This window comes from Pseudorca crassidens, chromosome 6 (genome assembly GCF_039906515.1).
Source record: "Pseudorca crassidens isolate mPseCra1 chromosome 6, mPseCra1.hap1, whole genome shotgun sequence".
Taxonomy (NCBI): Eukaryota; Metazoa; Chordata; class Mammalia; order Artiodactyla; family Delphinidae; genus Pseudorca; species Pseudorca crassidens.
Window position 1 is genome coordinate 54,217,959 of NC_090301.1, and position 16,375 is coordinate 54,234,333.

General features: G+C 38.9%; 1 protein-coding gene across 42 annotated transcripts in view; it reads left to right on the forward strand.

The window, feature by feature from the left end:
- Positions 1 to 837: 837 nt before the first annotated feature.
- TTN (titin) overlaps positions 838 to 16,375 on the forward strand; it is a 282,014-nt gene continuing 266,476 nt past the window's right edge. For all 42 annotated transcript variants that reach the window (XM_067741398.1, XM_067741403.1, XM_067741365.1 and 39 more), the window contains exons 1-10: positions 838 to 1,038; positions 3,259 to 3,362; positions 5,608 to 5,811; positions 7,299 to 7,586; positions 8,070 to 8,155; positions 8,263 to 8,501; positions 12,796 to 13,111; positions 13,476 to 13,628; positions 14,293 to 14,430; positions 15,928 to 16,059. In XM_067741398.1, the coding sequence (XP_067597499.1) occupies positions 3,272 to 3,362; positions 5,608 to 5,811; positions 7,299 to 7,586; positions 8,070 to 8,155; positions 8,263 to 8,501; positions 12,796 to 13,111; positions 13,476 to 13,628; positions 14,293 to 14,430; positions 15,928 to 16,059 (1,647 nt within the window). In that variant the 5' untranslated portion in view covers positions 838 to 1,038; positions 3,259 to 3,271. The remainder of the gene's footprint in view (positions 1,039 to 3,258; positions 3,363 to 5,607; positions 5,812 to 7,298; positions 7,587 to 8,069; positions 8,156 to 8,262; positions 8,502 to 12,795; positions 13,112 to 13,475; positions 13,629 to 14,292; positions 14,431 to 15,927; positions 16,060 to 16,375) is intronic.

The window sequence follows — 16,375 nt, forward strand, 5'->3', positions numbered from 1 at the left end:
GTAAGAGCAAACTCCAGAGATTAGTAAGGCAGCTTTCATGTGCCTGAAAAAGAACCCTATGGATGTTTTAAACAAAAGACTTGGCTGCTCATTAAGGATCAGTGCATGTATATTTGTAAATATTAATGCCAGAAAAAAATGAAATCTGGAAAAAAGAAATCCTTACACTGTCTAGGCTAAATCTAAGCAGAGTTCAGATTTTGCCTCTCAACTTTATTTCTTGCAGGGCTGTATAAACACTTAGCTCATTAACATTGGCTTAACTCTCCCCGAAGTACAAGTGGATTCAGGAGAAAGTAGATAGTATAAATGAGCTCTCTTCAGTGCTGAGGTTTTTAGGCACTGGTTCTTCAAAAAAAAAAAGGTGAAGTCTTAGGCATGAGATAAACTCCCTCATCTGTTGTCATGATTGACAGGTCCATTTGCTTGGTTGTATGGGGGAAGGGAACAGGAATGGGGCCTCACTCAGGGCAGAGTCCTCAGGTTTGAGCTGTTTTGTATAATTGCCCACAAGTGTTTTCTATTGCCACAAATTCTCCTCAGACCAGTTATTTTCAGATTTTAACATGGGCAACAAGTGCTCTTCCCCAAGCCGCAACAGAGTTAGTCTTTAAGTACGGTTCTATTCCCTTGGTAAAGCCCCTTTTGAGATGCTAAATTTAGCACTGCCAATCAGAAGAACAGGTGGTCTGCGCCGCTCGCTACCAAATAGGTCCTTCTCCCATCATGCTTTCCTGGGAGAGCCAATCAGCCAGCGCCCTGCCCTGAGATGTGGGGCTGTCAGCAGATCTGGCAAATATAAGGGCTGAGCCCGACCCTGACTCGTGAGCAGTCGTGCATTCCCAGCCTCGCCTCGGGTGTAGGGATTGCATAGAAAAGCAAAACTACACAGTCTTGACTGTGTAGTTTTGTTTTTAAGTTTAGAGGCTCACCGATTCATGTTGGAGATGGTCGAAAAAACCAACTCTAGATAGGACGTCGTTTCAGAAGCAACCTTGGGCTTAGTCCCACCCTTTTTGGGCACTCCTGAGAAATCAGGTGAGCAGCATCTTTTCTTTCTTATTAGTAGAGTCCCTCCCTTATCGGTTTCTGGTTCCGCATTTTCTTTGTATGCTAAATGCCTATATGGAGGTGTTTGTCTGACTACTTGGTGCTGGTTCTGATCCTCTATTTGAATCTGCTTGTTAAATTCTGTTTTGAAATATGTGAAGGCTTTTCCTTTCAAAAGTTCGATGCTTTAGCATATCCGCAAGTCAGTGATTCAAATTGTTTAAATGCACCTAACATTCTAAAAGTATTAAAAGTTGGGGTCTGAAATGGTGATAGAAATGCTTGCTTCTTTTATAGACTTTTTTTGTTTGTTGAGAATGTTCAAGGTTATATTACTCAGTGATAAAGTGAGACACACCAAGAATAGCTCTGATAAAATGCATGTGGTATCAGCTACACCCTGATGACTTTTTAAGGGAATCAACTGCTGAGGTATCAGTTGCAGGACAGTGACAGAACACTTGCCTGCTGTCAGTCAATGCTGGAGAGTTTATTTTGGGAGTATGACATTTTCGATGCATACCTTCAGCCATAATTAGACAAAGGCCTCTCAAGAGCAAATGCTAAAGCAACAAAATTTACCTGAACAATAGGAATAGAAGACCTGTTTAGGCCAGTTAATTGCAATATATTTAGAAATGTGGAAAAAAAAGGAAAAACAATATAATTGTTTTCTAAAATGCTCAGCATTTCATTATTTATTTTAGATCAACTCATAATCAAATTATATGATATAATTGTTGATGCTAAGAAGGGTAAGAAATAATGTTTTAGAGACTTCTTATTTCAAATTATACCTTGATTTCCCATCTTCCTGGAATTAGATTACTAATTGTAAATGCCTATAAATATATAGGTATATAAAACATAAATGGTGTAAAAGAATATAGCTATTTTTAGAAGATGCACTCGCTCAGAAACAGGAAGAGTTTGACACAAAAAGTTATTTTCGTGTCCTAAGGATAATATGCTACACTAAGCAGTTCTTGGCAACAGTTTATTTTGGATATTATCTGAATTTTTCAAATATAAATGTTATTGTCTCAGAGAATTCTAGTTTCATTTTCTTTTTAACTAAGTAAAAAGTTACAATAAGGTACAGAATTAGATGATTGCTCCACACACTTTTAATAAATAGAGAATTTTATGAAAAATAGTAGTGAAGCAATTGACAACTGAGAATCTGCTTTTTATATCAGAATAGTGGCATAGTCACATTCAATAGCAAGGTATTTATGTCTCAGAAATTTCTTCTCATAATCTCTCTAAAACTGATAGGCAAAGTACTTGCTTCCACTTAACAAAACAACTTAACTGCCGATTTCTTGTTAATTTCTTTGATTTTTAATATTTGTGCTATGAAAGCATAGGTGCTTTCGCTTCAACTGCATCGCAGACCAGCCTTCCATTTTTCAGAGTCTGCACATTGTTCCTTATTAAGAACTCAAGTCAGTATTTTTCTTGCAGATCTATAATAAATACTGGCCTGCTCAGTTAAATTTAAACTTTCCTGAATATTCACTTCAACAGTAGCAACATTTACTGAACAGTTACAATATGAAGAAATATTAAGGACTAAATAACGCTGTATGCTGTCTACAAAAGGTTTGCATAGTGGACCAGGCTTTCCAAAACTTTTCAAGTTAGGAAAGAAATTGCAAAGTTCAAGTTTTTAGTTTTGGTGACTATTTTAAATAATCACCTGGGTTACTTAAGGTAATAGTGCCTGAATCTATGTCAACTTTATAAATACAGATACAGTGTCTGAAAAATATTGGGAGGAAGGAAACTTTTTAAAATAATTCTTTCTGACATTGAACCGATGAAAAGATTCGTTTTACACTTTTCACACATACCTTCTATTATTTGTCACTACCTCCAGCTTTCCCTTTCTCCCAACTCTCTCTCAGATTTCCCACCTTTGGTAAGACTGAATTTCCCTCTTCGACCACTAGGGTACATTCCTTGCTCTGCTCGCTTCGGTTTTTTTTTTTTTTTCCATCCCCCCTTAGACGTGCTACTCTGTTAGGCTATAAGTCAACTCAGAGGCCAAATTCAGGCCACAAAAGAGAAGGCCTGCCCATCGCTCTGGGCCCACAGATGATCTGAGAAGCAACCCATTTAGAAAATGTGTGTCTGCCATCTTCAGAGTAGCTCCAGAATGGCCCTAAGCTGTGACCTTCTAATTTCTTTTCTCTTCCTTTTCAGAGTGCCTAAAAAGATGACAACTCAAGCACCGACGTTTACGCAGCCGTTACAAAGCGTTGTGGTACTGGAGGGTAGTACCGCAACCTTTGAGGCTCACATTAGTGGTAAGCTCACACGTTCACACTGTCCCTTTTTCTTCTCTGCCTCCTGTCCATTAACTTTGCTGTAGGACTTGACAGCAAGTTTAAGCCTTGCTTTGACTTTGTGAAATGGGCCCACTTCTGTGGAAGGGTCATTGTAAGAGTATACTGTTCACAGAGTTCCTACAAAATCTGACAATATAATGGCTTGAAAATGTTTTATTCATATTTATAATTCCACAAAGCAAAATAAATAGCATTGGATTAAATTAGCTGTCAGAATCCAGGTGCTAAATAGGACCAAATTTGGTCATTCTATCTTTGGATTCAGCTGCAGAGCCAGACTGGAAGCCAAGAACTCCAGCCCAATGGGGGCCAGTCATGGAGCTGCTGGACGAGTAGCCTGTGTGCCTGAGCCTCTGTGGGTTTACATGGAAAATAACAGTACAACTGACTTTCCTCAGTGGCAGAACTTTCAGTGATGAGCTAACTCCTAAGTATTTTATTATTTTATTTTCAATCTTTATTAAGTGATTCTAGTCAATGAAAAGATTTTCCAATCATTTTGAAAGGACACCCCAAAATAATATATGCCACTCTGGTTCACATAGTAAAGAGAAACAAACATTAACCCTAGAATTGTATTTAACAGGCAGTTCTTCTGTCCCTTTTTTTCCTTCTTTTTCTTCTTTATAATTCAGTTTAGGGATGGTTTTGAAAATGGATGATTTCTGGGACCTATCATCGTGTGACAAAATGGGGATAATCTATGAACTATATTGTAAATAATCTCAAAATTATTTAATCTCAAATTTATTTAATCAATATTTTCTCCTGCAGTATTATAACTGGTCATGTGAGATTTTATGGATTAATTAAAAGTTGATGCTTGATGTACCTCTATGATACACTATTCCTCTTTTTTTTTTTCAACTTTATGGCTTATAATAAAGATGTAAAATGAGATTTCCTTTTCCTTTCTCTTTCCTTTTGTTTTGTCTATGTACCAATCTTATTCATAACTGGATAACACTTTATTTTACATTGCACAAATAACATATAATCATTCTTCAATTTCTATTGTATATGTATATAGAAATGTATAGAGACCAGTTCAATTCTTCTCTTGTATGATAATCTCTGACTTCCAAATAATTTACTTATTTATCTTGTAACTCTCAGTAACTTCTGAACTGAGCAGAACACATATGGCTTCAGTGGGAAGTTTGCCTGCTTGTGGAGTAATGGAATCTGGCTTCCTCATAACTCCTTGTTCCTTCACACTTTGCGCTAATACATTCTTAGAAAAACACCACTGAAAATATTTGAACACCCATGAATTCGTTAAATAAACTATTCACTTGGCCACAGTGGGAGATTGGCTAATATAAGGACAACAAAATAAACTTTCTCTCGCTTATCCTCACCTCCTCAGTTTAAGGAGTTAGATCACCAGCCTTCATACCAAAGGCAAAATAAACCGTGCTCTGAATTTGCCTCATGCCTTCCGAATGCAGAATTTTAGTATACTTAAAGCATCCAGCCGTGTACATGTAGTCATTAGCTCCATGATTCATGGTGGGTGAAGAGAATTTGACTTTTCTACCTGCAACTCCAAGTATCCATGTTATTCTGAAAGACTTGGTTCGGCATCATCTCTTATTGTATGAGAAGCTGCCCCTCCTTTGTATGGCATTTTTACTGAAGCACATTTGAAAGGCAGGAGAGGTCAGGAAGACAGGAGAGGTCAGAGGAGGTAGAGGGCTGAGCATGTTCTCTTGTGCTTAGTAGGCTGAACTTTTAGATCCCTTTGCTGCTTTTGTTCTTCACTTGTTTTTGAAGAGGACAACAGTCACTTTTTATCTCACAGTTTCCTTGGCTCTTCATTTTTATAAATCTCCTTCATGATTTTAATGATGTCTATTAAATTGCATCAGATAGAACCTTGGGCAGGAGGGCAGGTGATGGCAATTCTGGTCCTCTGTGTGCCACTGCCAGCTGAGGGACCTTGGAAAAATCATTGAGCCTCTTTTGGCTTCAGTTTCCTCCCCTATAGAATGAAGGTGCTGGCCTCCACGTGAACCCACAGACCTTCCTAATGGTCTGTAAGTTTACACTTTTATCACACAGCTGTCAAATTTTCACTGTCATTAAATAGCATGACTCTCTGGATAGCTTTTATGGTTTAGGACAAGGAAGTGAACATAATGGGACAGAACAGAGGACTTTGCAGTGCCCCAAACATAAAGATGAATTCTTTGTTCTCCAGGTTTCCCAGTTCCTGAGGTGAGCTGGTTTAGGGATGGCCAGGTGATTTCCACTTCCACTCTGCCCGGCGTGCAGATCTCCTTTAGCGATGGCCGCGCTAGACTGAAGATCCCCGCCGTGACTAAAGCCAACAGTGGACGATACTCCCTGAGAGCCACCAATGGATCTGGACAAGCGACTAGTACTGCTGAGCTTCTCGTGACAGGTAGGCTTTAGGGGACCTGCCTGTCCCCTGTACCACCCCCGGAGCACATCTCCAGGATCTGGGGAAGGGAGTCCCCCAAAAGCTACTGAGCACAAGCAGATGCATCTCAAATCTAGAGAAGGGCCCACCGGACACTGCATTGATAGCAAAGTTGTTTGTCTTTTGGAATTTGGTTTTCCTCAAAAAAGTGGCTGAGAACTAGTTCCTCTATACACATATTAAGCACTCAAAATTATATTAAGGAAATATTAAAAATCGTGTTTCTGAGCAAGTAGAAAGGCTTGAGCCTTGTCTATACGCCTGCTAAGGAAATATGCGTATCTCCAGGAATTCACACTTTAACAATCACATAGATGATTCTGATACCAGTGGTCCACAGACCACCCATTTAAGAAATACTGCTCTAGGCTATAACATTTAATAATGCTTCATTTACTTTCCATTTCTAAAAACATTGCACAGTAAGCATACACAGAAATAGGGCAAATGCTTGTTTATGATTCAAATGCAGGACACAGTTTCCCCACAAAAGTTACCACAAGTCTTCGTGGCCTCTGTCATTTTTCTCCGTCCTTTACTTCTTTGTAAGACATCAGTACAAAGAACATTGCATTACTTCACACATTACATAACAATATCTTTCATGAGCTGCATAATGTTATATATGTTTATCCAGTAAACTATACGTTCAGCACTGTTTAAGTATAGGGCTATCATTGACCAAAACAGAAGGAACATCAGGTAACATCAGGTGTGAACTTTAACATACATCCAGAAAATTCAGAAAGGGAAAATGCACAAGGTTGACAGCATCTGCTGTTGTTTATTCCTCAAAAACATGTCAAGATTAATCCCACTCACCCTTCACATTTATTTTATTAAAAATTTCTTCCAGCATAATTAGCCAAAAAAAATCCCGTTTCTGTAGCATCTAACATTAAATCGTGTCATTATTTGGATTAACATTTTAAATGCAAGTACATATTTGGGTTATTTGAATACTGATTAAGTTGGAGCCAATTTAGGATTTTTTAATTTAAATTAAAATTTAATGATTCTGTAAGTCACAGGTGTATCCAGCAAACCAACCACTGGAATTCATTTTAGTGCAACTTCCTGAAATATGTAAAGTTATCTTAACATATTAATATAGTGCTAGATGTGAAGTTGGGAGGAAGTGCAGGAAATATCCTCTAAAAATGTCATAACAAGATCTAGGCTTTTTCTTTAAAAAAAAAAAATGTGGTGGCCTAGAACAGCTAAACAAGACAAAGCAAATCACATATGGTGGCGGGGTGCCCTCTGCCACCTCCTGGCTCTGCTCTTACTGTCATCTGATGGATGAGCTGGGCTCAAGGACAGTCAAGCATGTTTGGTTCAGCTAGCCATTGCCTGGTTTGGACACCAGAGCTATAATCATTTAAAAATAGATTGTTGGGAGTGCCCTGGCTGGCGCCAGTCCTAATTTTCTTCCCTTCCCACTGCAGCGGAGACAGCACCACCTAACTTTGTTCAACGGCTGCAGAGCATGACCGTGAGACAAGGAAGCCAAGTGCGACTCCAAGTGAGAGTGACTGGAATCCCTACACCTGTGGTGAAGTTCTACCGGGACGGAGCTGAAATCCACAGCTCCCTTGATTTTCAAATTTCACAAGAAGGCGACCTCTACAGCTTACTGATTGCGGAAGCGTACCCTGAAGACTCTGGCTCTTATTCAGTAAATGCCACCAATAGCGTTGGAAGAGCTACTTCCACTGCTGAATTACTGGTTCAAGGTATGTGCTGGAGGTTGAGGAACAGGGAGCAGGGAAGGGAAGGATTTAGGACCAAGTGGGGTCAGGGGTCCACCTGCCTGCCCTCTGAGGTCTGGGGATGCTGTGAGTTGAAATCAAAGCTGGCATTTCAACACCCATGAAAAGTCTCTGAGATTCCGCGCAGGAGTTTAGAATCATTGAAGCAATCTGTGGTTTTTAACCCTACTAGAAACCAGGAAGTATTTCAATTAAGTCATCTATGTTTTCAAATTATTGGCAAGCGATGGAATTTTTTTAAAAAAGATTCTAATTAAATTCATATCTAATAATAAATACTTTCTATGTTTAAAGCTAATTTATATTCATACAACATCCAAAACTTTCTGCATTTTTGCCCATTGGGACACACAAAATCTTATTGACTTTGTAGTCAGAATTAACATAATCCCTTTAAAAATGGGTCCTTGTGCTCCTGTGTAAATATTTATCTTTCCCTTCCTACAGGTGAAGAAGTAGTACCCGCTAAAAAGACGAAGACAATTGTTTCGACTGCTCAGATTTCAGAAACACGACAAACTCAAATTGAAAAGGTTTTTTTTTTTTTTTTTTACTATATACTGTCAGGTTTTAGGCCTTTCAGATTGTTTCTTCATCAATAATTCCTCCTCACCATGGGCTTTGTTTTTCTCTTTTACAGAAGATTGAAGCCCACTTTGATGCCAGATCAATTGCAACAGTTGAGATGGTAATAGATGGTGCCCAACAGCTGCCACATAAAACACCTCCCAGGATACCTCCTAAGCCAAAGTCAAGGTCTCCCACACCACCATCCATTGCTGCCAAAGCACAGTTGGCTCGACAGCAGTCCCCATCGCCGATAAGACACTCCCCTTCCCCGGTCAGACATGTGCGGGCACCGACCCCATCTCCCGTCAGGTAAAGCCTCTTAAAAGAGATCATTATGCATTTTCAAATTAGGTTTAATCCAATAAGATGAGAGAGATAAAAGGAAGAAATAAGAAATGTAGGGTGTGATAAAGGAGGTAAACCAAAAAGACACTGGTTATGATTTTCACAAATCCTCACTGTCCACTGGTAAATTGGAGAACTTTATAAACGCTAATTCTGAATTCTTATTTGTATACCATTTAATATCTGCTTTAGGAGTCAAGAAAAAGCACAGCAAAATGAGAAGTGCACAGAATTTAGGGTTGGAAGCCCTGCGTTCACTCAGCTTGATTACTTGTTAAAATGTGACTTAGAAAATAATTATAATAATAAAATACTCACTAATATACATTGACCACTTTCTCTATGTCAGACATTTGATTGGCACTCTGTGTATATTATCTCATTAAATATTCATAGCAACCTCTAAGAACTATCACCCCTAATTTTATAGCTAGGTGACCAGAGCTAAAGAAGTTAAATAATTTGTTTAAGGTCTTAGTCGTGTCATTTGTAAATTATAGAGAAACACAGAATTATCTCAAGGTGTGTTGTGAGGGTTCAGTGAGATAATTAGTTGAAGGTTTCTTGTAGATATAAAATAATTATACAAGTGTTCTTCTGCTCTAATAATAAGTAAAACCTTCTAAATATTTTGCATGTGCTTATGTTATTTTGTCTAGAATATAAAATGGATTTCTGTTAGGTTTCTATGCTTAGTTAATATGGAGGTATATTAGAAAGTAAGAATGTATCATCAGGGCTTAGAAACTATTGGGTTGGCCAAAAAGTTTTCATAACATTTTACAGAAAAACCCGAATGAACTTTTTGGCCAATCCAATATATAAGCAAGTATAAATTATCCATAGCAAATTTGAAACTTTGGGATTTAGCTTAACATGCTGAGGTTTTTTTTTACATGATAAACTGATAAAAGGGGAAAATTTGGAGTAAATAAAAAAGTGATTCTTGACCAATTTAATTTTTTTAATGTAGAGAAAGTTCCCCTGCCATGAAAAATTTTAAAAGAAGAATAATAAGTGGATAGTTGATCTAAAAAATATTCAAACTTATTGTGAAGTTACTGTAATCAAAACAGTATGGTATTGGTAAATGCATAGAAAATACATGGGCAAAGCAGAACAGAGCATCCAGAAATAGAATTCAAGTATCCAGGAAATTCAGTGTTTAAATCAAAGTGACCTTTCAGTTCAGTGGGGAAAAGGATATTTTACTCGATAAAGAATGCTGGCCCAGTTAACTATCCATTTGGGAAAAACCGAATATAAACTTGTACCTACACTATTTACAGAATAAATCTCAGCTTGACTAAAGAGCTAAATTAAAAACTAAATCACAAAAATAAAAGAGAAGAAAATTTGTGAAAACAACTGTAGGGAAGAGCTTTTAAAAATAGATTTACAGACTCAACAACATAAAAATAAAAATTTATGTATGGCAAAAGCAAGGTCATTGCTATACCAAACAGTGTATTTGTGAAAAAAATTTAAGGATGCCTCTTCCTCGAGATATGTCATTGCCTCTGCCATAAAATATTAAAACAAACATACAGTGGCCACAGTGTGAATTGTACAAGCCTAGAAACAGTGCATAATCTACACAACTGTACATGTTGATGCTGGATAAGACCCTATAAATAAGCAAATGCAAACCGTGGATCTCGGGGGAAATGTTTGCAATACTTATGACAAAGGACTAATACACCAGATGTATCAAAAACTTCCACAAATTAATTATTAAAGAAAAAACAAGCAACACAAATGAAAAAAAAATTGACAAAAGACAAGCATTTCACACCAGAGGCAATGTAATGTCCAACAAATATATGGAAAAATGCCAGATATTTTCCAGTCTTTATTATAGTGGCCACTTTAAAGATATTGGTAAACACTAATATGAAGCCTTGACCAAAAAGCTAGTTTTAAAAACGTGTCTGGCTATCAAAAAAAGTGTTCTATCTCAGGCTAACTCCAAGTTTGCGTACACAAAATCACAAGACAGGCCGCATGTGATTTCTGGGGGAGATAACAACCTCACCGTATTTTTAATCCAAGCCTAAGAGTCATTTAGAATTACAGAGCTTCCCTGATTCTATGGAGTATTTTTACTGTCTTAGAAGTACTGAGAATTCATTGATAACAATCCCAATTATTTAGCCCCCCAAATTTGCTTTAAAATAAGAAATTTAAATATCAGTTTGTGGAGAAAATAATGGTTATCCAGGATAGACAATTTCCTAAAATGTCTCACAGTCTAATCTTGATTTTTGTTGTAGAGAAAGGCAAACATATTTCATTGAATAAGTTGCATTGTATCTAGCTGTGACCAGGTGATTATTTTCTTTTTATTGTAAGAGCAGAAATAAGCACTTTCCTATAATGACTCAAATTACATTGATTTTCACAGTTATGGGCTTACCTGCAACCTGCTGCTAATCACTCATGTCATGCTAATCATGTCTTTAACTCTATTTGAATTAGACCCACTTTACTAGGGAGAGCAAGAACAAGACACAGGTTGAAACTTGGAAATACATGTCACTTTGCTTTTCTTCAATTGGTGTAAACCCTACGTTATTCTAAACTGGTCTTTGTTATGGTTCTAAGGCAATCACTTTCAGAGTAGATACTTGTTCCCCTAGATCTACCTTTAGTTGATCACAACTCCATTTATAAAATGTAAATTGATTTTCACCTAAAAACCCTTCTTCAAGAAAATGATTGAACATTTCTTCATGAAACTGGTTAATATTGTAATGTACTATTAATTTACTCTGTAATTTAGAGCAGATATCAACTGTACCTTGAGCCTTAATTAGAATAATTGTTTCATTTATGATCAGTGTAAGTTAAATACCCTATGTAGTGACAGAATACATTTATAAACATTTTCCTGCATGTAGTAGTTAAATGCAATGATAAGGCAATACTGCCACCTAGAGGGAAAAGTATAATAAACCCTTTGGATCAAGAATTAAATTATGAAAAATTTCATCTTAAAATAATGCCTGGAATTATTACTATAGATTAGGAACTGTCATTTTTGTCTGTAAATGCCTTGATTCAGTACCCAGATTCTTGAACTGATGCTATTTCAGTTTGGACACATAAAAAACGATGAAAACTGTTTTGGAAGAAACCACTTTATCAATTTAATCAAGAACTATAGAATCCTTAGGTTTCAAATTATCCACTATAAGGATATTTAAAAGAAGTCCAGAGTACAATACAATGAGGGCGAGGGTAAACAAAGACAGGATAAATTTAAAACAGCAGTTCACCATACTTTGACCAGAACAGCAGTTTGCAAAGTGCATTGCACAGCCTATACCCAAAAAGAGTAATGAGAAAGCCTTTTTCTGCAAAAAGAGTAATGAGAAAGCCTTGCAATTCACAGGGCATATGGGCATGATGGGCATGATGAAGGCTGTGGGAAATCCTGCAGGAAAATAAAAAAAAGGTTTACCTTGTTTAGCCTTGAGCTGCACAAGCATTTTGATTACAGAAACCTTTCTTCCTTCAACACCTATTTGACGTCCCCTCGCCCCCACCCGCCCCCCAGAATTGGGAGTACAGAGAAATTTAGAGTTATGGTTACCATATTTGCCGTGTCCTTTCTTTGACCGTATTTTAAGGACACGCCTTCTGCTGTCTTGACTTTTCTAAACACGAAAAGGTGGGGCAGGGCACAGAATTCTTTAGTTTAGGATTAAATCTGATTCTCTTACAGAATTACTGCAGATGAGAATAAGGCTCACTGAGATTTAAAACAAATTACTTTCAAGTACATTACTTGCCTCTGTATAGGTTATTGAGCCACGGATTTTTTTATTTTTTTAATTTTATTTATTTATTTTTGGCTGCATTGGGTCTTCATTGCGGCGCGCGGGCTTTCTCTAGTTGCGGTGGCTTCTCTTGTTGTGGAGCACGGGCTCTAGGTGTGCAGCCTTCAGCAGTTGCAGCGCGTGGGCTCAGTAGTGTAGCTCACAGGCTCTAGAGTGCAGGCTCAGTAGTTGTGGCGCACGGGCTTAGTTGCTCCGCGGCATGTGGGATCTTCTTGGACCAGGGATCCAACCCGTGTCCCCCGCATTGGCTGGCGGATTCTTAACCACTGCACCACCAGGGAAGTCCCAAGCCATGGATTTTAAAACTCTTCCTTAAATTAAACACTTCCAGAGTTTTCTTCCTTTATTCATATCTGATGACCAAAGGAGTAGTTCCTTGTCTTGGCATTCTTTGACCTCTGTCATTTGATTTTCAGGTCCGTGTCTCCAGCGGGGAGGATCTCCACGTCCCCCATCAGATCCGTTAGGTCTCCGTTACTCGTCCGGAAGGCTCAGATGCCCACCATGCCCCCAGGCCCTGAAGTGCCTCCCCCTTGGAAGCAAGAGGGCTACATGGCTTCATCTGAGTCTGAGATGAGAGAAACCATGGTGACAAGTGCTACTCAGATCAGGACAGAGGAGAGATGGGAAGGGAGATACGGGATCCAGGAGCAAGTGACCATCAGCGGAGCGGCAGGGGCTGCCGCCAGTGCTACCTTTGCGGCAGGGGCTGGTGCTGCTGGGGCTGCAGAGGTACTGTCAGAGCTTCCTTTCTCTTCCTTTGACATCTGGTTTCTCCCAACAGAATCCTGCCATGAAACGCAGTCTGTGTAGGTTGCAGGGAAAATGCATACGAACATAAGAGTATAACCGAAACTGAAAACCCAATTTGGCTTATGCTCTGTAAAAGCGTTTTTTAATTGGAACAAAGGCTCTAAATCCGTGAGCTTTTCATAAATGTAGGTTTTCACAGTACCTACCGTATCTCTCTTGGCAATGATAAATGCTTATGCATGTGTCTACTGTACTCTAGGTGGCTTGGTTTCCACTGTTCTTTTGTATTTTCTACCGTGCGTGTCATTTCACAAAGTAATGTGCTTGGTCACTGCCAATCCAGGTGAAACAAGAAACTGACAAAAGTGCAGCTGTTGCAACCGTTGTTGCTGCTGTTGATATGGCCAGAGTGAGAGAACCAGTTATCAGTGCTGTAGAGCAGACTGCTCAGAGGACAACCACGACTGCTGTGCGCATCCAACCTGCTCAAGAACAGGTAGGCCTGGGGCCATGCACACTGAGCTGTGCATGCAATCAATGCTCACATCGCTTTGAGGACAACACTGAGCCCACCATGGCCCGGACTTTTAGGTCTTTCGGAGCAGGAGGTGGTCTGAGACCAAAGGTGTTCAAGTTACAAACATTCTAAGTACCTGGTCTAAGTCAGACAGCTAGGCAGGTAAGAGTTAACTCTCAGAAAGTCAAGATAGGAGGTCAGACAAGGTATCCCAAGTATCAGGGCACTCCTGAGTTAAGACAGGCAAAGGTGGCCGAGAAAGTCAGCTGAACAAGACGGTACATGTGCGTTCAGAGCTGTAGTTCCAGACCGGTCCATCCAGAGCTCAGTCTCTCCAAGAGCCAGGCAGGAAAACCATTATTTCAGGGCTGCCATTACCTTTCTCTAAGCTTCCCCCAAAGACCTTTGCTTTTACTTTCCTCAAAACAAACATGACGCTTGATTCATAGCTGAAAGGTGTTATAAATCCAAGATAATTTCCCATCTCATATTTGAATAGATTTTCTGTTATAGTTTAAAATCACTCTAGCTTTCCTCCTTGTCATCTCCTGTGTGACATTTATGTCTTTATCCTGATTTATTATTGTGACTTTTTATATGAGGTGCATTACAGTATTTCTTTCCTTTCCCCTATGAAAATCAGATAAAAAAGGAGGCAGAGAAGACTGCTGTAACTAAGGTGGTAGTGGCCACCGATAAAGCAAAAGAACAAGAATTGAAAGCAAGAACCAGAGAAGTCATTACCACAGAACAAGAGCAGGTGCACGTAACTCATGAACAGGTGAAACTGGTTTTTGATATGAAATTATTATTGTGATTACCAGCGTCAACACAGATAATAATGTTTACCATGAAGGGTGTTGTTTCATGAGCAACACGGTTATTTCACACTAATAACATCCCCTGTATCTCTGTATCCCTGGGTGCTGGATACCAAAGTCCTTTAGAGTCACCAGACGCTTCCCTTGTGTAGACAAAAGGGACCTCTAGGAACACATAGCAGAAGTAGAAACAGTGGTCTCATCTACACTGGCCTGGAGACGCACTGGCTAAATATGTGACTACAAGGGACGGAGAAGTAGATGCTGAGGTGGGAACTGGGAAGGGTGGAAAAGAACACTGAACACACAGTGCTCTGAAAATAGCTTAGCAACTGCTTCCTGACTCCTTAAGAGAACATTTGAACATGGATTTGAAATGAGATGGAGAGCATGGCCTTCTCGGGTGAAATAACCAGAAAAAGTGAAAAAGACAGCTCCATGCTTGGAGGCATTCAGGAGCGAATTAGATGAGGCCAACTGATAGGGCTCTTGGCCACCCAATCCGATTGTCAGTTGGGCGGGTTTGGGAAGATACCTCTCAAGCCTCTTTTAACCCTGAGATCCTGAATTTCAGTGACGACGCCTGAGAATGGCAAAGAGGCAAATGGAGAAAAGTGCCCCCCCAGCACCCCCTTTCCCCCTACATATACCTTAGGTGTCCAGATCCAAGCACAGTATCTTCAGGGAGTTAAGGATTTGGAAAACATTTTGCCTGGGATGTGCACAAAACTTTTCTCCCTTTAATGTCTCAATTTTAGAAAAGTAAGTCTTGATATTCCAAACCATCACAATAGTTAGGAAATTTTTCGAAGCAAAATTATCATATAAATGTGGATTATGAATCATCTATACTTGATTTTTTATATATAAAATTAAAGGGTCAGACAGTATTACTTCTAAGGTCTTCCATTCTAATATCCTGTGCTCTAAGATTTCCTTTACATGACAAAGTGACACAAAATAATATTGCCATATATCCATTTATAAAAATTGGAAGTCCTTTTCTTTTTGCAGTACGTGGGCCTCTCACTGTTGTGGCCTCTCCCGTTGCGGAGCACAGGCTCCGGACGCGCAGGCTCAGCAGCCATGGCTCACGGGCCCAGCTGCTCCGCGGCATGTGGGATCTTCCTGGACTGGGGCACGAACCCGTGTCCCCTGCATCGGCAGGCGGACCCTCAACCACTGTATTGGAAGTCCTTTTAAAGAAGACTACACTCTCCAATTCAAAGCAGTGTTGAATCCAATTTTTTTTCTCTAAGCAACATAACTTATGGTTTAGGCAAATAAAGAGCATGAGTATGGTCATATTAATGAAAATGAGATCATTTATTTAGTGATATCTCTAGAAAAAGGACTTTTCTTCTTTTACTTCCTATTTTTTTATATTTAGTAAACATTATGTCACTTCCATTAGAGATCGGGAGACAATAAGATTTTGTTTTTATCATTGATTTCAGATAAGAAAAGAAACTGAAAAGGCATTTGTACCAAAAGTAGTAATTTCCGCAGCTAAAGCCAAAGAACGAGAAACTAGAATAACCGGAGAAATTACTACAAAACAAGAACAAAAACAAATAACACAAGAAACGGTAAGTCAAATTTTGTAAATACCTTGTAATTTGTTGACAAATATCACATTCCAGCCAGCTACATGTACCCTCTAACCAAAACCTCTAAGTGGAGGAGTCTTTTGTGTATATTATCTTTCTGTTGTTTCTCTATATCTAGTACTTAAACTCTTTCATGATGGAAATTCTGCTCTCATTACACAATTTTCCACTCAACTGATCAGTTTCAAGGAAATTGTCTATCCGCTAGAATAGTTTGGGGCACATCAATGACGTTTCTAGAGCATAATTAAGTGGAAGATAGATATCACTCCAGCCCAGTTATCCACTGGTACAA